Genomic DNA, 26,219 nt, shown 5'->3' on the forward strand with positions numbered 1-26,219 from the left:
GGAAAGTACATTTTAAATAAAACGTTACTAAAGATATACTGATAAAAATGTCAGAAAAAGGTACTGAGAGACAGAGAGTATCTAATATATATTTTAGTTAACTATAAAACAGAGATACCAAGCAGAGCTTACATTAAAATTAGCAAGACTTACATTATTGTGATAGCCTTTTTATTTTTGTTTAAAAACCAATGGAGTTTCTCGAAGAAACTTCACTGATTCATAAATTTGATCCACTTTGGTTCTGTGTTTGAGTATGCGCTTCATGGGCGTGGGTCAAATGGCGTAATACACTAACGCCCTGCCACCCCATAGAATGAAGCCAATAACAAGGAAACCGGTTCAATGTTTTAGCCGACCGACATGTTTTTAGTTTTTCCCCGATAGTGACGAATTAATTCAATTTGCATCATTTACACCGATAATTTTGTACGATAGTGGAGCTTATAACTTGCGTCGTCCGTTGGTGCTGTCGGTAATAAAAGTAATGGCTGGTTTGCGTGGATCAAAGCGCGTCTCCAAATATGCAACCTTTCGTCAGGCGAAACAGCTTGTTTGTCATCCAAGCATAAGTTTCCCTTTTGGAAGTAAAACTAGGCTAAAGTAGATTAGGCGTACAAATACAATATTTGTATCATTCGAGCAAAGATGATTCAGCGGCAGTTTCAGAGCTTAGCCGGGGAAGTATGGTTGCGATATTATATTTTGTCAAAAATACCTGTTTGGTTTCGGTTGGGTACCCTTTACAACGTCAGCTTTAAATTGGGTTTAAAATTCGCGTGTAAAAATAGGTGCGAAAATAATGCACAACTGTGGTACGGGGAAGGTATGCTTCCGGGGAACATTTTCTAATTAAATTGCCATAAAACAATGAGGTCAACGAAACAGTCGTCTTAGCCGACACACACACAAACCCAACGATAGAAACAGTGCAATAATTCGGGTCGAGTCCGATGCATTCTGTGCCCCCGTTGTCATGATTTTCAAAACCAATGTGTGTCCCAATATTTTACCCCCGGTGAAGTAAATTAACAGACTCATAAATCCACATTGCACTCCTTGGGGGGAAGATTCCTACCTTAGCTGCCATGTCATTCAGCCAAATCAAGTCCAAGGTCAAGGAAACATTCTTGCGGCAGCGACTGTCCTCCCGTAGGCATAATGCAAGGGGTTACAGGAATCGCCTTTTGATTGATCTATTTACACAACAGGTCGCTTCTTTACAGCCCCGTTGCAAGAGGGTACCGCGAGAACGCAATCGTCAAACGAACCGCAACCGTTCTTATCGGTCACGGAAAAGCGTGGTATCGAACCGCGGCGCAGAAGGTGGAAGAAAGGTAGAACCAGCAAACGTTGGGTGGTAGGGCAATGGCAGAACAGAACCAACCACCTTCACCCGGCCTGGCAGAACTGGAAACGCAAATTTGATTCATGCCATCCACCCACCTACCCAACCATTGGTAACGAAGCAACAAACAAATAACGACAAAAAAGAACGAACTAAAAGACAACCCATATGACCCATCAAGAACTTCCCCGTCAGCCCGTCGTTGGCCTTGGCGAAGTTGAAGGAGCACCAAGGGAGGTGAATATAAATAGAGACCCTTCGGCGAAAAGGTTTAATCAGTGTGCAACTGCTCCCGCAGCTCGTTCTATTTCCTACAAACCTCGACCGTGGAGGCGAAGAGATCACCTACGATCGTATACATAGTGTAAACCGTACATAGCCTTAACGCATTTCAACGATCGTATACATAGCCTTAACGCATTTCAACGATGACGATCTTCGCACGTCGCCTCACGTTTGCAACGATAGCACTGAGTTGCCTTGTTGTGGGAAGATCCTTGGCGAACGTGATCATGCGTGATGACGACGACATCGTGATCGACCTCTCACACCTTGGACCCGAACTGTACGGTGAACCGGACGAAGCGGTCGGTAAGCTGGTGGCCAACTTCAACCCGGCAACCGACGCCGGCAATGTGGAGGAGCTAGGCTCGTATGTCGAGGGCGATATGCTGATCGATCGTCCGGATGGACGCAACGGGCTGGCAGATACGGCCACACGTTGGCCAGGTGGTGCAGTGCCGTTCGTTATTTCCGGGGCTTTCAGTAAGTACCATCGCCAGTGCCATTTCCTCGAGCCAGACTAACCAGACTAAATACTTGCTTTACCTCTCCACACAGACGCCCAGGCAATGCAACTCATCGAGGACGCCATTGAACAGTACCATACGAAGACGTGCATTCGCTTCAGACCCCGCATGGGTGAGTGGAACTATGTCTCCTTCGAGAGCGACGGCAGTGGGTGCTGGTCCAGCGTGGGCATGATCGGTGGCAAACAGACGGTCAATCTGCAGATTCCTGGCTGCACCACGCTCGTCGGAACAGTGATGCACGAGATGATGCACGCGCTCGGCTTCCTGCACGAGCAGAACCGTGAGGACCGCGACTCCTATGTGCGGATTCGGACCGAAAATCTCAAGAAAGGTACGGAAAACAATTTCTCGAAAGCGAAGCCGGGCTCAACCAACAACTTGGGGGTAGAGTATGACTACCGCAGCATCATGCACTATTCGGCCAACGCGTTCTCTGTCAACGGAAAGCCCACGATCGAGGCGAAGGTAAGTGCGAGCAGGTGTTTTGCAGCGCCCATACACATAGGACACAATACTCGTCATCACGCGCGGATTCATACTCCATCGTCCTCACTTTTTTCGATTTTCACTCGTAGAAACAATTCGACGGTGAGATGGGCCAGCGGAAGGAGTTCAGTAGCAAGGATCTTGCCAAGATTAACCTCATGTACAATTGCAAGTAACGCGAACGGTGGGGCCTCGGGACTCGAACACATCCATCCATAGAACTAACCATATCCATCAATCCAACGAATCGGCCCCGGTCCTCCGATCGGGTGTTCCTCCGAATGTGCAGTTTTGTGTTAAAATAAAGCTCATTTCATCGTTCTAGCCGTCCTCTTGCAAGGAGACGGCTAAGAGGGAAGCAACTGCGTGTCGTCAATGTGTGCGTCAATCATCCCAACCTAACATGTCTCTAGCAGTCCTTTGGCTCTCGCCCCATCTTCCGCCCTGCACAAATGTGTCACATCTCGCGCCTTATCACATCAAACTGGATCACTTATTTCTAGCGCTCTGGTGCCAGTGACATGGGCCAACGAAGCGGATTCTCCACTAGCGATTTGGCAAAGCTGAACGCCATGTACGGGTGCAAGGGTACCAGCGGGGTGTCACCATCAACGGGCAGCGCCACGGGCAACGCCACACCACAGCGACCAGTGCGACCGTCCCGGCCTGCCGGTAACAATCGCCCCGGCAATGGAGCGCAGGTGGCGAGTGCCATCGTAAATTTCATCGGGTCCATCTTTGGCGAGGAAGACTCCAACAAAACCAGCAACGCTATTGAAGACGCACGTCGTTGAAAATGTTCCGTGTTCCGCAGGGAACGCTCAACTGATATCCACACTACCTCTGACGAGCGGACACGAACAAATCTTTCTCGTTTTTTTTATAAACACAAATAAAACTACTCATATCTCATAGAACACATTGCATGACTTTGAGCTGCGCGAGCTATAGTCTAACCATCCGATGAACATTTACAGAAACCTACAGGAAACGCTCAAATGGGTCAACGTGAAGGTTTTTCCTGGAACGACCTAGAGAAACTGAATCGTATGTACCGATGTAAGGACAACAAGGCAACTGGCAAGCCTGTCCAACCACGGCCTCCGACGGTTGGGGCAGTTGGACCTACCACCGGACCCGCAGGAGCAGGAGGCATCCCTTATTTCCCACCGTCAGGACCAGGACCGTACAACCCCTACTTCCCCCATAGTGGACCAATGGGACCAATGAGGCCAGCTGGCCCGATGGGGCCACCATACCCCTATGGACCAATGGGACCAGCACCGATCCCTCCGTATCCATATGGATATGGTCCAGGGTATGGCGTGTATCCAAAATAGGGAAGCATCCCAAAACGAAAATGACGAACCCATGTTAGTGACTCCCACATATCACTTTATACACGGCAGATACCAAAAGAGACTGTAAAACGAAGAACTTCCAGGGCTTTGTTATTGATATCTCTTATTTACCAACATCCGAGAACGGGGCAGTTTACACTGACTCAGTGTGTGAAGCCGGTAGAGCATCTCTGGAGCTGTACTCCGTTTCAGAACATTTTCCACCAGCTGGTCATACAGAACTGGAGCAACTATACGTTCGTCGTGTTGGTTTACGTCCTGACCCTCGGCGCATTCAGCACACTGTTGGCTTGCGTATAAACTTTCAACAGCGATGTCCCGTCCGTCCTCATTGTCAGCAACAGCCATTCGGATCATCGCCAACACTCTATGCTCTATTGCGGCGAGCGACATCTTCAAGTTGTCTTCTGTCATTCGAGATCGGTCGATACTGCTTGTCCCTGCCATAAGCAAAAGGATCTTCTCACGGCTGTAGCCAACCAGCGAAAGTGCGTGCTCAACTGTGGTCAGCTTTATTTCGAGACTTGCGCGTTGATGTGCTAGTTCTTTTTCCATCGCCACCGTTTGTTGCCCACGATCCTGTAACTGCTGTAAGTCTCGCTTCATCTTCTGAGCATCGGAACATCGTTTCCTCCGCTCAGCAGCCTGCAACCGTTCGCTGTCCAATTCGAGATCACGAGCGAGCTGGTTGGCTTCCTCGATTTTATCGTTTGTTACGTTAATGTACCTAAAAAGCGCCATGTACTTCTCTTGTTGCTTTTCGATTTCAAATAATACCTGCTGGATGGTCTCCACGTTCAACGAGTTCTTCGTATGATCGATAACTGCTCCATAGCGGTGAAGCTTATCTAGATGCTCTTGTTTGACTAGATCGCGCTTTCGAACCAGCAACGGATCTAGCGAGGCTACCGGACGATTCCAGCTTTTCGTACGAAGAAATTCGTTTGTACGCCGTGTTCCCACGATCTGTCGCTCTAGCTCCACCATTTCCTGCACACGGGAACGAGCTTCACGCTGCTGCTGCGTTTTGAGTGCCTCAACACGGTAGCACAGATCCTCCCCCTGGTTGAACGCCAACGTCGCGCGTTCGGTCATATCGTGCAGAAATTTGCGATTCCGATTCAACTGCTGCACGTACTCCATCCAAAGCATGTTGTACCGTTTCCTCTCGCCTAGCATGTCTTCGATATGCTGGCGAAACTTCCGATTTTCGGCATGCAGCTTTCCCTCGAGAGTTCGTGCATGATGAAGCCTGTCTTCCATCGCCTCCAGTTGCCTGTGAGATCTCACCAGTGCCTCCGCATAGTTGTAGTCGGAGGTAACGGCCTTAGAGGAATTGTCCAGCTCGAGGGAGGCACGATTGATTTGAGATTCCAATTCGTTCATATCGGTTGTGGCGCTCGCAATTTTCGACTGATAAGTTGCAACCTCATCCAGGAGGTGCAAAATTTGGCGCCGCGATGATTCCGCTTCCCGCCGGTGGACTGACGCATTGGAAATCTTCAACGACAGCTCTTTAGCGGCTTTTTCTTGTTCAAGCGGAACCAAACGCTTGTTCAGACATCGTATCTGGTACGCTTCGGCTGTTGCACTCGGCTTGACGGCATCTAGTTTGAGGATGCGATACTTCCAACGTATAATTTCGGCAGTTTCACGTCGCTTTCGCTCAATGCGTTCCTTTGCAGTGAGATTTTCGGCTGCATCGAAAAATACGGGCAATGCTGTCAACTCCGCCATCACGAGAGCAACCCCAATCGCTGCGTACGACACAAGCTTCAAATTCCAAATAGCGCTGACTACTACGACAGCTCGTTGAGGTCCTCTTGCGTTGTATCAGAATGGTAGTGAATTGAATGATCATAAGAAACATAATTAGATCTAGTAGATCTTAGGAACCATTGGGATCTTCCAAAGCTGCGGAAAGTTAGTTGCAGTTGCCATTTTGCTGGAAACCATCGTCTGTCTGTCTTTCTTTCTTGAATCGAGAAGATGCTACGTTACGTGGGGTTTTTGAAGAGTTTTCGTCGCTCGGCTCATACCATTCCGAAGCATCTTGAGAGCATTCCCACCGACAAGGATCCACCATTTTCCAAGATGGTAGAATACTGTTTCCACAAAGCGTGTGTCGTTCTCGAGCCCAGGCTGATCGAATCCATGCACAAATACCCGCTGATGAGTCCCGAGAATAGAGCTCACCGAGTCCAGGCAATCCTTGGCATCATATCGAGCAACGCAAGTACGCTAGAGTTTCGATTTCCCTTCATCCGCGATAGCGGACAGTACGAAATGGTGACTGCGTTCCGATCGCATCACTGTCTGCATCGGCTACCGGTGAAGGGAGGTATCCGGTACTCGTTGGATGTGTGTAAGGACGAAGTGGAAGCACTCTCTGCCTTGATGACGTTCAAGTGTGCCTGCGTGAATGTTCCGTTCGGCGGTGCCAAGGGCGGAATCATCATCGATCCGGCAAAGTATAGTGAGAAAGAGCTGCAAAGCGTCACTCGGCGCTACACGGTGGAGTTGGCGAAGAAGAACTTTATCGGACCGGGCATCGATGTGCCGGCACCTGACATGGGTACTACATCGCGGGAAATGTCCTGGATAGCGGACCAGTATGGAAAGACCTTCGGCCATCGCGATATCAACACAATGGCCGTTGTTACGGGGAAACCGTTAAACCAGGGCGGCGTCCGAGGTCGCACCGAAGCCACAGGAAAGGGGGTCTATCTAGCGACCACATGTTTTACGCGTGAAGCCGGCTGGATGCGAGAAGTGGGTCTCGAACCGGGGTTAGAAGGAAAAACAGTAATCGTCCAGGGTTTCGGAAACGTCGGACAGCATGCAGCAGAACACTTTCACAAAGCAGGCTGTAAGATAGTCGGAATTATCGAAAAGGATGTCTCACTGCATTGCACATCGGGCATCGATATCATCGCACTCGGACGATATAAGGCCCAGCAGAAAACTATCAAAGGATTCCCGAAGGCGAACGAATTCAACGGGGATCTCATGCTGGAGGATTGCGACATTCTCATTCCGGCCGCGATGGAAAAAACAATTACCTCAGAGAACGCGAAGAAGATAAAAGCGAAGATCGTTGCCGAAGGTGCGAACGGTCCCACCACTCCGGCAGCGGACAAGATACTCCAGGACCGACGTGTCCTTGTCATACCGGATCTTTTCTGCAATGCTGGGGGCGTAACGGCATCCTACTTCGAATACTTGAAGAATATTAATCATATTTCGTTTGGTAAGCTTTCCTTCCGCCACGAATCACAAAATCTGCGTGAAGTACTCGCCTCAGTGCAGGAATCGTTGCGTAGTGCCGGTGTGTGCGTTACCATTTCGCCCAGCAAACATCTAAAGCATTACTTTGACCATGCAAGTGAGGCGGACGTGGTAACGTCCGGACTGCAGTTCGTAATGGAAACGGCCGCGAAGGGTATCATGAGTGTAGCCTCGCAGCACCAACTTTGCTTGGACGTTCGTACGGCGGCGTACATCTGGTCGGTGGAAAAGATATTCAAATCGTACGAAGAAGCTGGATTGTCGATGTAAGAATCTGATAGCATTTGTTTCGGGCCTTAAGCATTTTGCAACACATTATTCATTGTAACGACGGCAAAGATAAATCCTAAAATATAAAAAGTAGTAGGTTTAGTTTTGTTTGTCCTTGTATACAACAAACCATTTCTTTTTAAAACATCAGGTACACGAAATGAGAACTGAAATACGTTTAGTAATTATTGAAGAGGGTGGCGATAACGACCACTTTTGGATGGCTGTTATGGATATCCTTAAAGATTAAATAGAATTTGTCATGTTTAAAATAAACCCCATGTATTTTGATTGTTTCGATGGTGAACATGGGATCTTTATTGAAATCACAAAACTAACAGTACAGAGATTTTGTGTCTCCCTTGAGCTGAGCGACAGATGGAATTTCACCAATCGACTACCATCTAGATATCGATACTCATATCATCAGCACTAGTGTCGCTCATTGGAGGAGTTTTGTTGTACCAGTCGTCAAAGTTCAACTGCATACGTAACGTTGGCCGACTTGTTCCATGAGCATCATCGTTGGCACTGTTTGCACTACCCATATCCCGTTCCGTGGAAGGGTCATCGACGAGATTTTCGTCACCCTTCGGTTCCTCTGCTTCATCAATATTTGGTGCGTCAACATCAACCTCAACGTCATCCACCGAGTAGAATGGAAGTGACTGCTCCTCTGCCAAGTCCTCTATGGCGTATTTTAATATAGTAGTTGTGAATACATCGTCTCGCTTGAGGGATAAGCTCTTGTGGAAAGCATCAACGGCTAATGTTAACTCTCCCATCAAGGCGTGAACAAACCCTATAGCCGTGTAAGTTACGGCATTCTGGGGTTTCAATGAGAGGGCCCATTGGTGAAATTCTAGCGCTTCCTCATACTTTTTATTCTTGCGACAGCAGTGTCCCAGATTGTTGATTAGAGGTTCCCATCGAGCGGTAATCTGTTCGTTGTTCTGCTTCGCCATGGTGCGTACCATATCCAGCGTGCTACGAAATATCTCCTCTGCGCTCTCGTATTGCTCGTAGTCAAACTTAATCACACCTAGTTCATGCAGTACGAACACATCGAGCGGTGCGATCGACATTGCCTGGTAGAAAAACTTCTCCGCCATTTCCGGATTCTTCGTCAGTCCACACTCTACCCCGATATACAGCAACGGCAGATGGCATCCGCGCATTAGCTGCGTGGCCTTAAAGTAAGCTGCCATCGCTTGGTCGTGTTCGTTCTCCTTCGCGAACGAATGGCCGTAGGCTAGCCAGGCCGGACTGTACAGACGATCGAGTGAAGTTGCCTTGGAGAGGTAGCGCCTTGCGGGATCGCTCTTTCCGATTATATCATAGTAGCATCCCACGGCGTACCATGCAATTGCATCATCCGGATGGAAGTCGACCAACTTGTGAGCGACGTAAAACATTCGGTTGAAATTTTTCATTTCTGCCAAGCAACCGATCTGTACCGTTAATGAACGCTTGTGGTACGGATCTCGTTTCAATATTTCTTCTAGAATTTTCATACACTGACGGTAGTCGCAGTTGTAAAAGTATTTCTCCGCACGAGCAATCATCAAATCGATACTAAGCTCTAGCTTACTCATGGATTGCGCCAACGTGAGAACGGACGAGGAGCCTGGTGTAACCGGTGGGCGATGGATCCGGAACGAAGTTTCCTGACGGGAGCAATTGGGCCCACCAGAACTAAGTATCGTCGACCCTGCCGAAACACTCGTCCCAAGAAGTGAAGCCTTGGTCAATGAAGTATGTATCAGATACGAAGGTGTGGTTTTAAGATCCTGGAGCAATTTGTTCGCCGGTGACATGATCTGTGGATGCTTTGATCTTTGCCGTACCGCCGGAGATAGGTACTTGGAGACTGAAGGCTTTTGAGTTTCATTATTTTTGCTGTTTTTCATTTTCTCTTTAATCTCGTGCCACAAGCTGGTATTCATGGATGGCACGGGCGGATGTTCCAGGTTCGGATTCTGAGAAAGGATTTTATGAAATGAAAATAGTGACAACATGAACTGTAGGAACATTCAAACGATAAATTACTGTATACTTACCGGCGCTATCGATTCGTAGTATTTCTTCAATTTACTTTCGTATAGTCGCTTCATAATTTTCTTCTCCGATTCCGTGCATTGCTGTGCCATTGGAATGTGTTGTATAAGCTCCTTCTCCTCCCAGGCCATCAACATATCATGCTGCACAAGTGCATCAAGCGCTTCTGTGCAGTGAACGGATTTGTGCAGTGCCTGCACATAACAATCCATTGCAAGGACACGATTATCCATGGCTTCAAGTACTTTTCCCTTCAGAAAATAGACTGATGCAAGAATATCATTTTTATACGAATCTTCACAAATGCTACCATCATTGCTTTCATGTGCCACAGATTCGTCTTTGATTTTGATTGATTCATTTTCTTCGCCACGCCCGCCGGTCATTGCTAGTGGTAGCTTTTCGCAGTCGACCGAGTTAAGAATAGTCAGTGCAGACTGGAACTCTTTTGCCTCGGTCAAACATTCCGCTACCAAATAGTGGCAGAGTAGGTTCGTTTTCTCCAGCCCCCTGCTGCGAATGGTATAAGCTGCTCGATGAAACTGGCGCAACAAAAACATACACTGGGCTTCCCAGTACACGTCAAGAGGGTCATTATTACTGAGGACAGTTACTTTTTCGGCCCAAAATAATGCCGTTTGATAACGGCGCTGAAATGGTAAAGAACATGTTCAATGAAACCTCATCACATTCGTAAATAGAAAGTGAAGAAAGTATACTTACCAAATCAACAAAATTTTTCACCAACTTTCTATAACAATCAACATCAACTAGCTCTTGTTGCTCCATGCCGCGTTGTGTATCCGTCCTCATTGCGTGTCCTGTGGAACAATAGCACTACTTTGAATACTTTTCTGATGGTAAAATTGCATACTTATGTTTTTTTAAATATGTCTTACCTTTGATTGCTAGAAATGTTCTGCTCAATCTGTTTACTTCGCCAACTTTTACGCGGACTATTGAACTCAAGATTACTGGACCAAAGCTATATTTGCTTTCTTCAAAACCAGCGCAGGTCTAGTCATTTTGATTCATTTTATTCCGTTAACTAATCTTTTTCTCTTTGGAACACTTGGGTTTTAAACATATGATGGTATTTTAATTGGGAGGACGAAAACGACAGCAACTGTCAGATTTCTCGACGCGGTCCCATACAAAAGGTAAACAACACCTTTGAAAAAAGCAAAAAAATGGCTAGCCGCGTCGTTTCGTTTCCGCGCATCGTCTCGACACGTAGGTGGCGTCGTTTTGGATCGTCAAGACGGCCAGCCATTGGGCATTCTACTGTATTTCTTTGTCAAAAGTAGGTTCCAGGAATTTTTCTAGAGCGTAACTTGCAAATCGCGCAAAAACTCAATCTATGACCAATAAACCATTCTACCCAGCGTTCGATTTGAGTAAACTTAAAGCAATTACATTGTCTCTAGATCGACTAGTTATGTGACTAATTCGACTCAAATCATTGTGACTCGATTCAAACAGTTTCAAGTCAAAATCGAATCAAATCAAGTCCCAAACCAATCAAATCTGATTCGAATAATTGAGGGTATCACGATTGGGAGCGCGGAAACGACAAACTTCTCGACGCTGGCCCATACAAAAGGTAAACAACACTTTGAAAAAAGAGAAAAAATGGCTGGCCGTCTCGACGATCCAAAACGACGCCACCTACGTGTCGAGAAGATGCGCGGATACGAAACGACGCGCGTCGTTATCGTCGAGCAGTTTCAAGTACCTCCTGGTCGATGGATCTCTATAGACCGTATGTTTCCGAGGCATATGTGGCTTCTATAGATCTTGGTATTTACATGATAATTCAGGATGCACTTTTCATATCAACGTTGTATTTTGACAAGTCACTTTGATTTATTTAGCCATTTAGCCATAGTATAAAACACACCAATAACTCGATCGTTTTGAAAATTGATTAAAAATCAAAGTGCTCGAAAATTGTTGAAAACTATATATTTATATACCTTGGAATACTTGTATAAATACCCAGGTTGCTATTCGAGCAAATAAGCGGAAACTTTCGAGCAATAACGCGGAACTGGATCATAATACTCTCAAATAATTGAATCAAATCTTTAGAATCCGTCAAATGGGATACAAATCTTTAGGATCTGTCAGATGGGTTTCGAATCTTTAGAATCCGTCCAGGGATCGAATCTTCAAATCTTCCGAATCCCGATTCTGCCAACACTACTGCGATGGCATCTGTCAGATTTCGACCGTTCAATGACTCAATAACAACGCCGTGGTGAAAAAGCATCCTTCGTGATTAAAATTCAACGAATATCGAATAAAAAGTATCAAGTTTCGTTTCCCAATCGGTATTTAAAGTTCCATTAAAACTGTGGAGACGATGGAGAGTGAAAGTTCGCCACCACCAACCTTCTGGCCAGCAGCACTCGGGTTGCATCCAGTGGGAACAAAGTTTCCCATCAAAACATCAAGCGCACCACCCATGCAGGCATTGAATGCTCGAGGAAGGCCAGCACGAATACGTAAAAAGAATCGATTGTTCTACGACGATGATATCGTCAACGATAAGGTGCCATCGACGCGAGCTACTCCGAAGAAAACTCCAGGACCGATAAAAAAACCTATGAGCTGTACCAAGGCTACCCCACAAACTACACCACGCAGTGAGTTGTCGATGACCCCCCAGAAGCTGATGCCGCGCTCCGTTTTCAAAAAGAAATATTCCTCTCGCTACGCAAATCTCAAGCAAAGCGGTAGAAAACGTAAAACCGACATCGATGATACAAATCATAATCCCATGAAAGTGGTCAATCCGATGTCGTTATTGGACAAAAAGTGGAACCATAGCCTCGGGCTGCAGTTTAAAAACTTTCTTATACTTCCCAAAGCGCACAGATTTTGCTACTACGAGTTCTTCTACAGTGACATCGATCGCCACATTTTTGGAACACCGAACGAATTTCAGCAATTATTGCGAAAGCACTATCCACACCTTGAAGCTAACAATCTCACACGTGCAGAGTGGCGTAAAATTCGATCATCCTTTGGCAAACCGAGAATTTTCTCTCCCGCATTTGTAGCACAGGAGCGGATGGAACTTGCTCGAAAGCGTGAGAAAATACGCATTCTGCAAGCCAACAGTATGGGAGACATATCATTTATGGAAGGCTTGCCCAATAATATTCCGAAGTTGATACCGCCCGGAACGAAAGTAACTGCACGATTGCGAACCCCGTACGATGGTGTATTCAATGGAACGGCGGAGAACTACATTCCCGAATCCAGAAGCTACGTGGTTGTATTCGAGAGATTGGGTGGAGATTCTCGATTGATTCCTGACATCGAGGTCTTTTCTAGCGAACCGAAGCTGCCGATGATCAAGGTAAACAGCATTACAAAGGATTACCGTGTAGCTTTTCAAGACGCATCCTTTTATCTTGTCTCGCCGAATGCGAAATCGCCGAGAAAGCATAGAGATCCGTTGCTGAGTGGAGAAAGCGCGCATAAATCAAGCGTTAAAAAAGAGGGTAACGCCACAAACATCGGAGGTTATCCTGTGAAGTATCTAGAACTGATAGTACGCACGAAAAAGACACTTTCCGCAAAACAGATGAAGTTACTACGTTTGCAAAATATCACATCTGAAGCACAGATATACAAATCCTACGACAACCCACTGCCAGATGAGTTCAAAAAGCGCTATGCAATGTTGCTGGTTGCCATCGACAAGCTGAATCGTGACCTCGAAGAGCAACTGAAGCAATTACGAGAGTATTCCGGCACGTTGACGCAAGATCCGGAAATGTTGGCAATGATTACTCCGAGCTACCAGCGGGAACATTCGCGCGAAAAGGCAGAACAGATTTTTGAAAAGAACAACAACGGCAGCGTGAAGAACGAGCACATAGCCAATTTAATTAAACACCTCACCACCATCATGTATCTTGCATCGAATGTGAATAAGAACGGAAAAGATGCACTCAGCATTATGGCCTTGAAAGGAACGATTGTTGAAACGAGGGAACTTCTAGAGCCAGGAAATGTGGGAGCGTTCAACAGAAATGTCGTCAAGTACGTGAACTACATCGATTGCAACCCCGGACCATCAAAAGTAATAAAAAACGAGGGGCCATAATTTTCAAAACATGCAATTTTAGAAATAGGAGATTTCTTTTAATGTTAAACAGCAGTTATGTACAGAAAAGCTTAAAAGATCGATTTGTATTAGCAGTTTTACCGTGCGTAATCATTAGATTGGTTTTAATAAAGAGTAATAAACACAAACTTGTACATTTTACTTATATGTATGCGAATTATCTTGTAGGGAATTTGATAACGATTTGTGGTAAATCTGGTGTTGGCAGGTGTTGGTCAATCGGTGTGAATGAGGAGTGAAAAAGAGATAAACCATAAAATACGGGAATCATTAACAACTGTTTATACCATTGCTTCTCACACCTATCGTTTGTTCAAACAGCACTGAAGTAGTACTATAGTTACTAAAGTTAAAGCCGTGTGATTGAATATGGGAGATTAAATTCGAATAGTTTTTACACGAAATGCAAGCAGGCCTGAATATGGAAATAATGAGCAGAAAGGTTAAAAATAGTCTCAGTAAAGTACAATTTACTAAATTCTATAGATCGTTGTTTATCTACAACAATATTTGAAAATTCAAAACTTGTTCAAAATGAGTAAAAAATAATCGGTATCAGTAAAACCTAGTAAACTAGTTTTGAGGTGGAGTAGGAAAAGTATTTACGTAATCCATGAGGAAGCCAATTATCAGCTGGTCAACAGTTCATTATAATATTATATTATTCGAAAATAAAACAAGTTAGAAGCAATAACATAAGCCTCAAGAATACAGACCGACAGGGATCCGGCATTGAATTCAAAGCATTAATGCCTGACATTGAAACATTCGATTTCATTTATAATATTGAACTCATTCCACACAAAGGAGTTCTTCCCATCTAAATAACATACTTAAATATATGAATATAGTATATGCGCAATGAATAAGCTTAAACATTTGCTCCAAATTTACAAAATCATCGCCGATATTGACGATTCCATGCATGTGGCTGGTTATTTTTAAGATGGCGACCGGTTTTTGATGCTCCTACAAGCTTTGTTTGCGATTGTTGCCCCAGTCCATGCAAGCGAGAGGTCTGTTCACATTTATGTTATCCTCTGCTATTGTTTTGACAATAAAGTCAGTAATTAATTTATTAACATAGTAATGACTAAATTGTAATTACTAAAACTCAATAATCTTCTATAAAAGTCCTTTTTGGAACGGTAGATCTTATGTTTTTCTTCAGCAATCGTTAGCCATAAAAGAATTGAATTTCTGCTGTACGTGTTAAACCTGGTTCGCCCATAGACCCTGGGTTGCATTTCTATGATTGTCGGCAACCGTCAATGTAATGCCAAAAAAATGGTTTTGGTTTACCTGCAGTTCCGCATAACGATCACTGTAAACTGCCAACAAATCCACCGTTCTGGATTGTTGATGTGCTTGAGGCAAAGCAAAAATTTGCTTCCCCATAACATTTGTGTGTTCAGTCCGTTAGTGCAAGCTTTGCGGGTGCGTGACAGTTATTTGTAAGTCATCGTCAAAAGGTGAGTCAGCATCAAGCCAAGGAAAGATAAGAAATCAACCGAGACCACCGCCCTGCATATCAGTTCAGCAGAAATATTATAATCTGCATTGTTCAGAACCGGTGTTGCGTGGAACCCTCTTCCGTTATGTGGAAATCTACAGCAGGGCGTGACATCGATGCCAACATTGTTGGCCAGAGTGCTGAGGATGATGACTGGGAAACGGATCCAGATTTTGTTAACGATGTCAGCGAACAGGAACAGCGGTGGGGCTCGAAAACAATCGAAGGTAGTGGCCGGAATGCTGCGGCAATCGATATGCAACAGTTACGAGAGGAAACGGAGAAGGCCGATGCTGATAAGAAGCGTAAAGATGGCCCGAAAGCGTCGCACGGGTACGGAGGCAAGTTTGGTGTAGAAAAAGATCGCATGGACAAATCTGCCGTTGGACACGAGCACATTGAAAAGGTGGAGAAGCACGCTTCGCAAAAAGATTACGCCTCGGGATTCGGGGGAAAGTTTGGTGTGCAGAAGGATCGTGTCGATAAATCGGCGCACGGTTGGGATCACGTTGAGAAGGTAGATAAACACGAATCGCAGAAGGATTACAAAACGGGCTTCGGTGGGAAATTTGGTGTACAGCAAGATCGTCAGGATAAATCCGCCGTCGGCTGGGATCATATGGAAGCGCCACAAAAACACGAAAGTCAGCTAGATCACAAAGTGGTAAGTTTATGTTCATGTAGACATAAGAGAGAATAACTAGACTCCCAGGGAATTCCCTAATCGTGCCGATTTTTGCCCGATAGGGCTTCGGAGGGAAATTTGGCGTTCAGACCGATCGAAAGGACAAGTCGGCCTTTGGCTGGGACCATGTTGAGAAACCACAAATGCACGAAAGCCAACTCGATCATAAAATAGTGAGTAATTTGTTGTGTGTTTTACCAGAAGGACGTGGTGAATTTTTGGTTTTGGAAAACGGCTTCATTCTGGTGCTTTTTTGGTGTTGGGTTTTTGTTTCTGGTGAAGGCTTTTGCAATCTAGATAATTTTCAAATGCTACTCTATGTAGTACGTTACATCGCTGCAATGGTGCTGACAATTTTTGTGCTGTTCCTATGTGTCAACTCATATTTTATCTATTTTTATTCTTTTAGGGATTTGGAGGCAAATTTGGTGTTCAGAATGATCGAATGGATAAATCGGCTGTTGGGTTCCAGGAACAAGACAAAATTGGTACCAACTACACTAAGGTAAAACCTGACATAGGATCCGCCAAACCGTCTAATCTAAGGGCGAAATTTGAAAACTTTGCTGCAACTGCTGAGGAAGAAGCTCGAAAGCGTGCGGAAGAGCAAAAACGGCTAAGGGAGGAGAAGGATCGCAAGGATCGCGAAGAGGCGGCGAAACGAGTGGTGTGTAATCGAATGAGTATCGTTTTTCTTGCAATTGTTAACGGATAACCTACTTGATCGTTTCTAGAATTATTCCTCTGAATCAACAGAACCGAAAAAACCTGAACGCAAGGGTCCAATCAACACCGGAAGAGAAACTGGGGTCAGCAATGCAATAAGTAACTTTAACAAACCACAAGAAATTCCTCCTACGGATTCATCAACGAGGGTGAGTTTGATACGATATGCTGTCAGAAGTAAGCTCAACGTTACGTTTTTATCTTTCTTTTATTTTACACAGAAAGATCCAATTACGTTGCCGAAAACCGAAGAACCACGTAAACTGGTTCAACCGGATGTTATTCCTACAGCTGTTACTCCAACCGCTGTGACTAATGTAGAGGAACAAAAATATGAACACGAATCGGAAGTACAATCCACAAATGAACCAGCGCCAATTGCTCGTACGTCATACAGCTCAGCAACGGCTTCAGAGCCGGTATCGGAACCAGTAACGATTGCTAAAGCTACAGTATATGAAGAGCCCGCTCAAACTACACATCAAGCTGCGGTGGATGTAGAGCCGGAAGAAGTGGAAGAATTTATACCTTCTCCCGACAATCCTGGTATTCAAGCGATAGCGTTGTACGATTATCAGGCCGCAGCAGATGATGAAATTTCTTTCGATCCTGATGATAAGATAACACATATCGAAATGGTTAGTTTGTATCTTTTCTGTTTCTGTTCTGATATTTGATCCATGAAATTTTATCCCCTTTTTTCTCTTCTAGATTGACGAAGGCTGGTGGAGAGGTTGGTGCAACAACAAGTATGGACTGTTTCCAGCTAACTACGTGCAATTGTTGCAATGAACATATGAAAATTATGTTCTTTGTTCAGCTCAAAAGTGCAATTTTGCATGGTTGCATTCTTATTTTTGGCATTTATGCATTTCCTTTTATCTTGACTAACCTTTTTCGTGTAAAGTAGGGAAGTATGAATTCCTTATAATTTTGATGGAAAGATTTTTTTTTCTATAACATGGAATTATAACTACTGCTATTACTGGTTTTTGGTAAAAGACAGTTTTTCCGGATGTGTGGTTTCCTGGAAGCAAGTTTACATTTTTACTAATTTGACAAAATACACTAAAATATCCGCACATGACGAGAAGGCCAAACATTTTAACGAAACTCTTCAGCATTTTATTCATTAATTGCATTAACTGTTCTTGTTAGTCCAAATCCACCTTGAATCGACGTAGTCGTGCCCATAATAGTTATTTCAATATCGTAGAGATAGGTCAATGCTGTTCGTAAGAAAATCTAATTATAAACGAATAAATAAAACGAAGATTATATATGCTGCAAATGTTTAATTCGTTTTTTCTATGATTTTTATCCTAACATTTATAAGACCGTGTTTGATTGAAGTTCAAGGAAAGTCAAAGACAACAAATTTATAGCATAATCCAATTAATGAAGGCACAACATATGTAAGATGTGACTCAATTTATTAGGATAATAATTTATTTCCAACTAAAAGCAATCTTGTGTTGTTTTTACTAGGTTAAACACAGACATCTAATTCTGACTTTTCTTTTTGCTTTGCTTTGGCTTTGATTTCTCTTTTTCCTTAGCAGCATTCGCTGCGGCAGCTGCAGTGGCGCCTCCAGTAAAGAACGATGTTATCATTTCGCTAAATTCCGGCATTTCGTTGGTCATCTGCAAAAGAAATCAATGCATCATTATGTTAGGATGCGCTAGGAATGTGTACCTGTTTCGTTGTTAATTGTTCTTACCTTGGCCAAGTTAAGATTCTCCATTTCTTTTTTCGTTTCTGGATCACTCATTATTTTAGGCAAGATAAGCATAATGCCTAGGGGCAGAATCATCATTAAGACCATCGGATTGAACAAAAAGTCTGTAATCTTCCATTGCTCGCGCTGTTGGAAATATCTGAACCGGGTAAGTGCCTTCAATTTGAGTGGATATGGAACGGGAAGCACTTGCGATGGTTGCACGTAGTTGAGCTTGCGAGCACGGAACTTCCCCTTCGGATTTATTTCTACCCTTACAGGTTCGTAAAAGTAGTCTGGATTAATAATTTCTACTACATAGCTACCGGAAGGTATCGAACTGATAACGAAGGTGCCATCCTCCCGAAGAAAGCCCTTGTATTCACCACTGTTGATCGATATCTGTGTATCTAGCTGCCAAGTTAGATCCGCATCACCGTACAACTCCGGCGGATACACTTTGCCCTCGATGGCATATCGGTTTGCATCGTCAAACTCTTCAACGCCATTGTCAGCCAGAGCCACACTTCCAAGGAGAAGCAAGAAAAGTAAATGATGAACTATGAATTTCATTGCGGGTTTCTGATTGCAATCACAAGGTTTTCTTCAAAATCTATTGAAAAAGATCGTCATGACTTCTTTGACAGTGCTGTCAAACTGTTGCTACTATACCAAAGAGGCACAATGCGAGGTGTTTTCTTGTCATTTTGCAAAATATTTTTTGGGAATTGAGTTTGAAGCACCCATGGTGGCATATGAGTAACTTAAGCATTTATAAAACTGAGCCCTTTTTCCTATCATCTAACTACCTAACTAACTAACTAACTGGTTTATTACGGTTTCGAAGGATTGACGATACATCGCAGTTTCAGTTCGGCAGTGAATCAGAGCGGAGGTTAGCAGTGCAGTTCCTGAAAGGGTTAGCGGAAAAGTAAGGTTACGGCACGACCGCGTGGTCACGCCGAGCTGGAGCTCAGGTCAGAAAAATCCTAGCTGCCGCACATCTCGTTCTGTTTGAGTCAATCAAGCGGACCACGACCCGCTAGGCAATTTCGAGCAAATCGTCCTCAAAAACGTCCTCCATGACACAAACATCGAGCAGTTTTGTATGGTGAGGAGGACAAGGAGGACGATTGCTCGAAAAACGTCCTCCTTTTGTTTCATCCCCATACAAAAATGGAGGACGTTTGTTCGCGCGGAGGACGTTTTGAGAACGATATTTCGAGCTGCCTAGCGGGGAGTTCTTGTGTCCTGACAACGGAAGGAATTATCCCTCCCGTGGCCGGCGGGTGGACATATGGCTATTATTAGCCGGTCCTAAAGGACGAGCCCCTTCATAGGAGTTCGGACAGAGTCGGTACGCCTCTGATTACGAGTAAGGGAACAAACGTTCGACTTAGCGTAGGAGGATATACCCCGACTCGCATAGCGAAAGAAGAAGAAGAAGAAGACGATACATCGAATCTGCTGTGAAGTAGATCTGCTCTAGTTCTGCGAGTTAACCAGCACAGTTGTATAAAACTGTCAAAAGCGCTTGGTTACCATCACCTGTGCTTAACAAATCTTGACTTATGCAATAGAAAATGTTAATAATAATGGTTGTTTTCATTTTCGTACCTTGCTGTACCTACCGGTCTCTCCCGTGAAAAGGTGACCAATGGCTCTTTTTCAACAACCTCGTTGGCTTCGAAGGTGGATTAGACGCAAAACTAATCCGATTCCATTGGATCGCGCCCAGCTGTGGAAACGTCGGCTCAGTCTATTCTACGCCGTTGTGGCATGGAATGCTTTCGGTGGAGTGTGCTACATGGTTTACACCGGCCGCAATGATTGGGCCAAGTTTTATGGCTACAAAACGGAGGAGGAAGCCCAGCTTCCGCCAGCAATCCGATATGCTCAGCAGTTAAATCTACCAAATGCAAAGGTGCTTAAGTTTAGTGGCCTTTCGAAAAAGGACGAGTATGAACTGAAGGATTTGGAGGTGATTCGCCCGTCAGAGAGTGCTGATAAAGTAGAAAACTAAGCTAAGAGGCGTCTAAATTTGTTTGAAATATTAAACTTTATTAATACGTATGAACAATGTCGCATATTTTGTCTTCATTTGCAATTCGTCATTGCATGAGCGCATGTAGGTTTGTAATATAAAAGTGCAGCTATGTGGATTCATGAAACTATGTATGATTGGACATCAAGGCACTGCTGGAAATATAGAAAATCTCAGGAACGCCTCTAACCATTCTTATCATTTCGTCCATGAATTCGACCTAAGTATTACATTATGCACTATCGATGGACTGAAATTCTAAAGGTGCGGTTAAATAGGTGAACAAGGAACTGTTTCATATCACAATTTCTTAACAGCACAAGCACATATGGATAAACGTGTTTCGCGACTAAAATTGAAATAGATTGTCATATTCTACGCAGCTCCTGCATCCGAGAGTGTATTTGTATTCTAAAAAGAACGGAAACATTAGTAACTCAACCAAATGGTTTTTGCAAATTTGGCACTACAATAATTACCTGATCACCTCATACTTTGCAACAATAATATTACATTCCTGGCGGTATAACTTCTTCATCATACCTAAGAAATCTTCTAGTTGCTGTAGTTGAAACATATCCCATTTTATAATGTGGTCTTTCTCCGATGAAGCTAAAAATCGAAGAACATCCGGTTAACATTTAAATCATTTTCTGCATTCAATGTTTGACACGATTTACTTACATTTTGCATAAAGAAAAAGCCATTCCGGTACTTTTTCTGTATTATAAGGATTTGCTGGCACCAGAGCATTGTGGCGCGGGAAATGTGGCACCATCGGACGCGGAATTTCTAGGGGCGCAGCGTGTGTTAGATAGCAAGAAGCCAAATATGGCAAACTTTGCTCCGCTTGTCCAGTGATGTAGCTGTGTTTAGTAAAATACAAGAATAGAAGTACGATATTAGTCGTCGTTGGTTCGGGTATGAATGCGTTTGAGCTTACTTGAAGTATGTGCCGTACTGTGCCGATTCGATCCGTTGCCACCCAGTTGGTAGTGCCTTCCTGTCCAGCGGATGTGCCCAATGAGTGGTTTTAGTGTTATGATCGATGTAATACTTTCTTCCCCGTAACGTATAGTCTACGGACCAGCCGGGCGGTAACATTAATTCTTCGTCGCCACTATCACCGGCAGATTGCTGTCCAGCTGCACTCTGCGCGATGGCCCGTTGGGCCGCTACTACAGCGCCGGCCCCAACTGCGGATGGGTGATGGTTCGCGTGCAGTACAACTTCCCCGTACGTAATGCCATTGGATTCGTTTGTACCAATTATCACATTCGAATATAGAGGTTGCGATTGAGTCTGGTGTGATGGTGCTTGCGGTTGTGCCAATGCTAAATAGTTCGTTGTGCTTGATGAACTTGTGGGCTGCCCAGCGATGCAAACATTAGAGTAAAGCGACTGGTGTGATGAGTTGTTACTGTTGTAGTTCTGGTAAATGGTGCCGGAGTTCGTATTGCTGTAGATCGGCGATTCTGGACGGGCGATAAGCTGGGATTGATTTTCGTAAATGGGATAATGATGATCCTGTTGTGATGACTGTGCTTGATTCTGTTGACTGCTCGTTTGGGGCTGCTGGGATGGCTGAGGCTGCGGGGTTTGACGTGTGGAATACTGACGAATGAAAAGTGTCTGATCGTTCGTCAGACTGCTTCCAGTTGAGCTGGATGTAGCCACAGGACTTCCATTGCGTAGTAGATTACCATAGCTATCGAACCCATTGCGAAGATTGTTATTGTGATGGAGTTGGTTGTAGGAGTATTTCCTGTCGAAGTTGGCTAAATACTGTTGATGTATATGCTGATGTTGTTGTTGCAACTGGAGTTGCTGTTGCTGTTGTTGTTGTAGACGAAATTGTGTTGCCTCGCTTTGCTGCATCAAGATTTGATCGATTGTATCAATATCAACGTAATTGCCATGGCTATTGTTATTCCTAGCTTCATTTATGGTCACAGCGCTACTGAGCTTACTGCCTGCATTTGTCACTATCATTGGTAGGAGTTGCGTTTGCCCCTTAATTCCTCCATTTACCGAAGCAAGGCCAGGGGATTGGTCGTTGTTTAGATTGAGGTTCGTGAATTTTTGAGCTAAATTTGGAATATTGTTGCTTGGTGTGTACTTTCCTTCATGCCCAAGCCCCCCAACTTTTGTCACTACCTTCGAGTTGCCAAACTTTTGCATATTCTGGATATTACTACTATTTGCGGTCAGGGGCAACCCCGGTGGCTGTCCCGCGTTAGAGACTACCTGCTGTGAGCTACGCCTAGCTTTTGCTAGTTTGCTTTTACTTTGCTCAGCAGTCCACACGTTAATTACTGATGGAAAGAGAAAGATGCGTCGGTGTATATTAAAAAATGGCAACATTCTTTGCTCGAGTTGAGTTTCTTCAGCTCTTGAGCAAATACTTACTTGGAATTTCAGGTGGCGTATCTTTTTTGACGTACTTCCCAACAACGCCTTCCTTGATGGATTTATCCTTGCTCTTTCTAGAAAGCATGCCTGTTCCTTGCCAGATTCCCCTAAAACTGTATCATCGAAAAATTTTAGAATAGAATATTTAACCCCAGTGTAACTTACGACTGCGATCCAACACAGGACGCACCTTTACTGATTGCCAGCACCGTCTTCGTTTGCTTCTTGAAGATATTGTCACCAGTTCGTTGCACCGCACTTAAACAGTGAAGTGTGCAATGCCCACTACAAGAACGTCATTTTTTTTCTTTTCGCTTGTTTTTGTTTCTCTGATCAGTGGTACATCAGTGGTAAGTACCGCACTTTTTTGGGGGCTCTAGAATGAATCAGCTACGAGAAGTATTCAATACTGCCTCAGGACTGCAAGAGAACTCTGCAAGAAAACAAAAACCCCTCAAGAATGATGTGATAGAACGCCAGTCTGTCAAGAAGGTTGGAACTAGCTCATTTGATAAAAAAAATGTAAAAAGACATTTCTATTCGTAGCTTTCCAAGATTGCTGTAAATTGAGGTTGTCATATAGGCGTTTCGCGTGTGGTCATTCAAAGGAAAAGGAATCATAGTGTTATAAATAAAGCAGAAAAAGTCTAGAAAAAAATTAAAATAAAAGAAAAAACCATAACTCCAATTCCGTGAAGGAACTCTTTAGTTTTGAAATATTATAATATATGTTTGCATGATATTTGACAGTTCTATTCGCAAGTGAGCCAACTGTAAATTACTCGTTAGGGCTACCTTAACCTTAACAAATCTTGGGAATGCCTAAATGATGAAAAAGTACAATAGAAAGTGTGAATCGTATTGAAGCAACAGGTGCTTGGAGCAAGTATTAAGTTGCGCAAAGGTGTTTTCCACATTCCAAAACAGTGCGCTGTTTAAAGTTTCTAAAAAATGGTTTGTATACTTCCATTGAGATTATTCAACGAAATCATGTGTGCATCGGTGTAACAGGGTCTTTTTCTACATTGAATTATGTTATTACAGGCACGATATTTCAAGGAGCAAGATATTGATGGTATGTCGATAGTCAATTTTATGATTAAACGGGACTTTGCAATGCGATTCAACGTAACGTTTTCTTTCAATCTAATTTCAATCTTCATTTTGTAGAATTCCGTGAATGCTTTTATCTATTTGCTCGTTCGGGACACATCACTACGCTCGACGAGCTAACGGTAATTATGCGCTCGCTAGGTCTGTCTCCTACTATACAAGAGCTTACGCAGTATCTGAAGAAGAAAAATGGTCGCATGAGTTTTGCCGACTTTTTGGAAGTGATGCATCAACATTCGCGCGTCGAAAATCTTCCAGATGAAGTTATTCAAGCTTTTAAGGCTGGTGATAAAGCAGGTCGCGGAACGATTCCAGCACGACAACTGCGGCATTTACTGCAGAATTGGGGTGAACGTCTTTCATACCGTGAGGTAAGCAAGATTGTTTCATTTTTTTAGAAATAAGTATCTTATCTTGATAATGAATATTGTGTTTTTTCTTGTGATAGGTGGATAACATCTTTCGTGAAGCGAATGTATCGAGTGGTGGCCACGTCCGTTATAGCGATTTTGTGCGCGTAGCTTGTGCTCCTGTACCGGACTATTACTGAATTGGTAAATCAGATGCGAAGGTTTGATGGGTTATCGTTACTCCCATCGATAACCATAAATTTATTAATTCACCATAAATTATTCTTTTCTGGTGCAAAGATCGCTTTGGGCCATACCTTAGAGCTAGACGGCTTAGAAGACCTTCTCCTTTACGTATGTGGACCCTAGTTGGGTGGAATGGAAAGGTGAATTTGTGCTAGGGTGCTCTTGAGTCGTATTTTTTCTGAACAAGCAAGGTTATTTCAAATTTCTACACATACATAGTATTGCCCTTTTATTGGCAGCATTGCACAATGTTTTCTTTATTTATTATTTTTTATTACTAGTGATGTGTTCTTTTGGTAGAAAATACAAGATTAAAAATCTAGTCCAATTTCCTTCCTTTGCTTCTGAAAATATCACATTGATTCGCATCCTTTGATGGAAAAGGAAGAGAGGCTCTGCCAAACAATTGATTTCAAACGATTTATTATTGCGAAACCATTAGATGCGTTTTAATTGCAGTTGCTGCAGGTCAGGATCATAGTTAATGTTCAAGGAACATCTCATTGGCAGATAAGAAGGGTTTTGATTTTGGTTTGTAGCTGCTGATGAAAGGTCCTGTGTTTTGACGAGACCTACAAACCGTTGATAAAAGGTATTAGTAAGATAAATTTGACGCAATCAGGAGGTTATGATAAGCTCAGCTTTCTCAGTTATTGTTAACCTGCAAAATGAAACAAAAATCACAAAGGTATTCAATCAACAAACCGCATTCGAACTGTAATTAAGGATCTACAAGATCTATGATTGGCGGAATCGGTACATACAGTCTGACAAGAAAGTATCCGTACAGTCACCAATTTCAACTTTAAGCCTAGTTGTCTCAGCGACTACGTGACCTAGAACAACCGTTTGAACGACATATCGTAGATAAACTTCTATTCTATCCAATGAGTACTTAACATTTCGGAAAAGTTACTTGTAGGTCACTTTGCTCTAACGAAACTTAAAAAAAGGCTCAAAATCGATGACAAAAAAGTATTCGTACACCCGAGTTTCTTGACCAAAAACACCGGTTTGGTGAGGTTCTAGTAGTCAAAGTATCAACCTAGCCATTATTTCGAGTTATTAAGGATCTAAAAGTATGGTGGTAACAATTTTATATCATCATTTAACGTGAAATGGCCGGTGAAACTAAGCAAACATCTGCAACCGATAGAGAACTATATTTTTTATGTGATGTGAAGGGAACCTAACTTGGCAAGTTGATGAACCCTGTGGCAAATATCATGCTTAGTCTCAGGAACTTATAATTTGTCGAATTAACCAGGGTACAACTAGACTAAACCCTGCAAAGAGACATCTTTCGTGGTTACTCTATCGGTATGAGGGGGTGGTTGCTAGAAAAGCTATGAAGTCCTCCATACTTAGAGTTCTCAAACATGACGAACGAAGTGTCTAGATCACGAATCATATGATTTGTATTACAACTCTTAAGAAGGTGCTTTGGAAATAACAATAACATTGCATAATTGTACGTTGCAAATTTTTCGTTTCTAAGGAAAGAATAAGGAAGACTGGGGATTTGCAAATCGCTGCATTTTGATGCCATTGGCGTGTCGGCACATTGTTTTATACACTATATACAGACTTCATACGGACAAAATTAAGCAATTTTGCCAAAAAAATGAACAACAACGTCGAACTCAAT

General features: G+C 43.6%; 10 protein-coding genes across 11 annotated transcripts; 6 read left to right on the plus strand and 4 right to left on the minus strand.

Moving 5' to 3' along the window:
* The first annotated feature begins 1,776 nt into the window (after positions 1-1,776).
* On the plus strand, positions 1,777-3,986 carry LOC131285068 (zinc metalloproteinase nas-4). The gene is made up of 3 exons (XM_058313927.1): positions 1,777-2,113; positions 2,189-2,625; positions 3,624-3,986. Exons 1-3 carry the CDS (start codon positions 1,777-1,779, stop codon positions 3,984-3,986), a joined length of 1,137 nt encoding a protein of 378 aa, XP_058169910.1.
* Positions 3,987-4,097: 111 nt separating this feature from the next.
* Positions 4,098-5,744, minus strand: LOC131289518 (cilia- and flagella-associated protein 58). The gene has a single exon (XM_058318794.1). It carries the CDS (start codon positions 5,742-5,744, stop codon positions 4,098-4,100), a length of 1,647 nt encoding a protein of 548 aa, XP_058174777.1.
* A 252-nt stretch (positions 5,745-5,996) lies between these two features.
* LOC131289519 (glutamate dehydrogenase, mitochondrial) lies at positions 5,997-7,565 on the plus strand. The gene has a single exon (XM_058318795.1). It carries the CDS (start codon positions 5,997-5,999, stop codon positions 7,563-7,565), a length of 1,569 nt encoding a protein of 522 aa, XP_058174778.1.
* A 300-nt stretch (positions 7,566-7,865) lies between these two features.
* On the minus strand, positions 7,866-10,636 carry LOC131286151 (cell division cycle protein 16 homolog). Its single transcript, XM_058315043.1, has 4 exons — positions 10,523-10,636; positions 10,347-10,444; positions 9,626-10,273; positions 7,866-9,544 (listed from the first exon to the last, which is right to left on the minus strand). Exons 2-4 carry the CDS (start codon positions 10,434-10,436, stop codon positions 7,970-7,972), a joined length of 2,313 nt encoding a protein of 770 aa, XP_058171026.1. The 5' UTR covers positions 10,437-10,444; positions 10,523-10,636; the 3' UTR covers positions 7,866-7,969.
* A 1,307-nt stretch (positions 10,637-11,943) lies between these two features.
* LOC131286433 (protein lin-9 homolog) lies at positions 11,944-13,859 on the plus strand. The gene has a single exon (XM_058315381.1). It carries the CDS (start codon positions 11,989-11,991, stop codon positions 13,741-13,743), a length of 1,755 nt encoding a protein of 584 aa, XP_058171364.1. The 5' UTR covers positions 11,944-11,988; the 3' UTR covers positions 13,744-13,859.
* A 1,235-nt stretch (positions 13,860-15,094) lies between these two features.
* LOC131286341 (src substrate cortactin) lies at positions 15,095-17,820 on the plus strand. Of its 2 annotated transcripts, XM_058315280.1 has the most exons (6): positions 15,095-15,941; positions 16,025-16,135; positions 16,372-16,629; positions 16,697-16,837; positions 16,910-17,326; positions 17,400-17,820. In XM_058315280.1, exons 1-6 carry the CDS (start codon positions 15,363-15,365, stop codon positions 17,478-17,480), a joined length of 1,587 nt encoding a protein of 528 aa, XP_058171263.1. In that variant the 5' UTR covers positions 15,095-15,362; the 3' UTR covers positions 17,481-17,820. The 2 variants fall into 2 exon arrangements, with proteins under 2 accessions (XP_058171263.1, XP_058171264.1); XM_058315281.1 differs by lacking the exon at positions 16,025-16,135.
* A 287-nt stretch (positions 17,821-18,107) lies between these two features.
* On the minus strand, positions 18,108-19,058 carry LOC131287393 (ER membrane protein complex subunit 7 homolog). Its single transcript, XM_058316437.1, has 2 exons — positions 18,410-19,058; positions 18,108-18,332 (listed from the first exon to the last, which is right to left on the minus strand). The coding sequence occupies exons 1-2, from the start codon at positions 18,977-18,979 to the stop codon at positions 18,192-18,194; spliced, it is 711 nt and encodes a 236-aa protein (XP_058172420.1). The 5' UTR covers positions 18,980-19,058; the 3' UTR covers positions 18,108-18,191.
* A 912-nt stretch (positions 19,059-19,970) lies between these two features.
* On the plus strand, positions 19,971-20,517 carry LOC131288044 (uncharacterized). Its single transcript, XM_058317140.1, has one exon. It carries the CDS (start codon positions 20,064-20,066, stop codon positions 20,427-20,429), a length of 366 nt encoding a protein of 121 aa, XP_058173123.1. The 5' UTR covers positions 19,971-20,063; the 3' UTR covers positions 20,430-20,517.
* A 60-nt stretch (positions 20,518-20,577) lies between these two features.
* On the minus strand, positions 20,578-22,964 carry LOC131286446 (protein salvador homolog 1). Its single transcript, XM_058315394.1, has 5 exons — positions 22,860-22,964; positions 21,394-22,765; positions 21,135-21,316; positions 20,930-21,062; positions 20,578-20,861 (listed from the first exon to the last, which is right to left on the minus strand). Exons 1-5 carry the CDS (start codon positions 22,945-22,947, stop codon positions 20,819-20,821), a joined length of 1,818 nt encoding a protein of 605 aa, XP_058171377.1. The 5' UTR covers positions 22,948-22,964; the 3' UTR covers positions 20,578-20,818.
* A 730-nt stretch (positions 22,965-23,694) lies between these two features.
* On the plus strand, positions 23,695-24,563 carry LOC131287832 (calmodulin). Its single transcript, XM_058316917.1, has 4 exons — positions 23,695-23,816; positions 23,907-23,937; positions 24,033-24,346; positions 24,424-24,563. The coding sequence occupies exons 1-4, from the start codon at positions 23,814-23,816 to the stop codon at positions 24,523-24,525; spliced, it is 450 nt and encodes a 149-aa protein (XP_058172900.1). The 5' UTR covers positions 23,695-23,813; the 3' UTR covers positions 24,526-24,563.
* The last annotated feature ends 1,656 nt before the right edge of the window (positions 24,564-26,219 follow it).

This window comes from Anopheles ziemanni, chromosome 3 (assembly GCF_943734765.1).
Source record: "Anopheles ziemanni chromosome 3, idAnoZiCoDA_A2_x.2, whole genome shotgun sequence".
Classification (NCBI taxonomy): Eukaryota; Metazoa; Arthropoda; class Insecta; order Diptera; family Culicidae; genus Anopheles; species Anopheles ziemanni.

Coding starts and splice junctions, on each gene's coding strand:
- LOC131285068 (XM_058313927.1), top strand. CDS start 1,777: ATGACGATCTTCGCACGTCGCCTCACGTTTGCAACGATAGCACTGAGT. Junction 2,114..2,188: donor CGTTATTTCCGGGGCTTTCA/GTAAGTACCATC, acceptor CTCTCCACACAG/ACGCCCAGGCAATGCAACTC. Junction 2,626..3,623: donor AGCCCACGATCGAGGCGAAG/GTAAGTGCGAGC, acceptor GAACATTTACAG/AAACCTACAGGAAACGCTCA.
- LOC131289518 (XM_058318794.1), bottom strand. CDS start 5,744: ATGGCGGAGTTGACAGCATTGCCCGTATTTTTCGATGCAGCCGAAAAT.
- LOC131289519 (XM_058318795.1), top strand. CDS start 5,997: ATGCTACGTTACGTGGGGTTTTTGAAGAGTTTTCGTCGCTCGGCTCAT.
- LOC131286151 (XM_058315043.1), bottom strand. CDS start 10,436: ATGAGGACGGATACACAACGCGGCATGGAGCAACAAGAGCTAGTTGAT. Junction 10,274..10,346: donor TGAAAAATTTTGTTGATTTG/GTAAGTATACTT, acceptor TTACCATTTCAG/CGCCGTTATCAAACGGCATT. Junction 9,545..9,625: donor ACTACGAATCGATAGCGCCG/GTAAGTATACAG, acceptor ATCCTTTCTCAG/AATCCGAACCTGGAACATCC.
- LOC131286433 (XM_058315381.1), top strand. CDS start 11,989: ATGGAGAGTGAAAGTTCGCCACCACCAACCTTCTGGCCAGCAGCACTC.
- LOC131286341 (XM_058315280.1), top strand. CDS start 15,363: ATGTGGAAATCTACAGCAGGGCGTGACATCGATGCCAACATTGTTGGC. Junction 16,838..16,909: donor CTACGGATTCATCAACGAGG/GTGAGTTTGATA, acceptor TATTTTACACAG/AAAGATCCAATTACGTTGCC. Junction 17,327..17,399: donor AGATAACACATATCGAAATG/GTTAGTTTGTAT, acceptor TTTCTCTTCTAG/ATTGACGAAGGCTGGTGGAG.
- LOC131287393 (XM_058316437.1), bottom strand. CDS start 18,979: ATGAAATTCATAGTTCATCATTTACTTTTCTTGCTTCTCCTTGGAAGT. Junction 18,333..18,409: donor AGAATCTTAACTTGGCCAAG/GTAAGAACAATT, acceptor TTTCTTTTGCAG/ATGACCAACGAAATGCCGGA.
- LOC131288044 (XM_058317140.1), top strand. CDS start 20,064: ATGGCTCTTTTTCAACAACCTCGTTGGCTTCGAAGGTGGATTAGACGC.
- LOC131286446 (XM_058315394.1), bottom strand. CDS start 22,947: ATGCTTTCTAGAAAGAGCAAGGATAAATCCATCAAGGAAGGCGTTGTT. Junction 21,063..21,134: donor GCTTTTTCTTTATGCAAAAT/GTAAGTAAATCG, acceptor TTCGATTTTTAG/CTTCATCGGAGAAAGACCAC. Junction 20,862..20,929: donor GCAAAGTATGAGGTGATCAG/GTAATTATTGTA, acceptor CGTTCTTTTTAG/AATACAAATACACTCTCGGA.
- LOC131287832 (XM_058316917.1), top strand. Junction 23,938..24,032: donor CAAGGAGCAAGATATTGATG/GTATGTCGATAG, acceptor TTCATTTTGTAG/AATTCCGTGAATGCTTTTAT. Junction 24,347..24,423: donor AACGTCTTTCATACCGTGAG/GTAAGCAAGATT, acceptor TTCTTGTGATAG/GTGGATAACATCTTTCGTGA.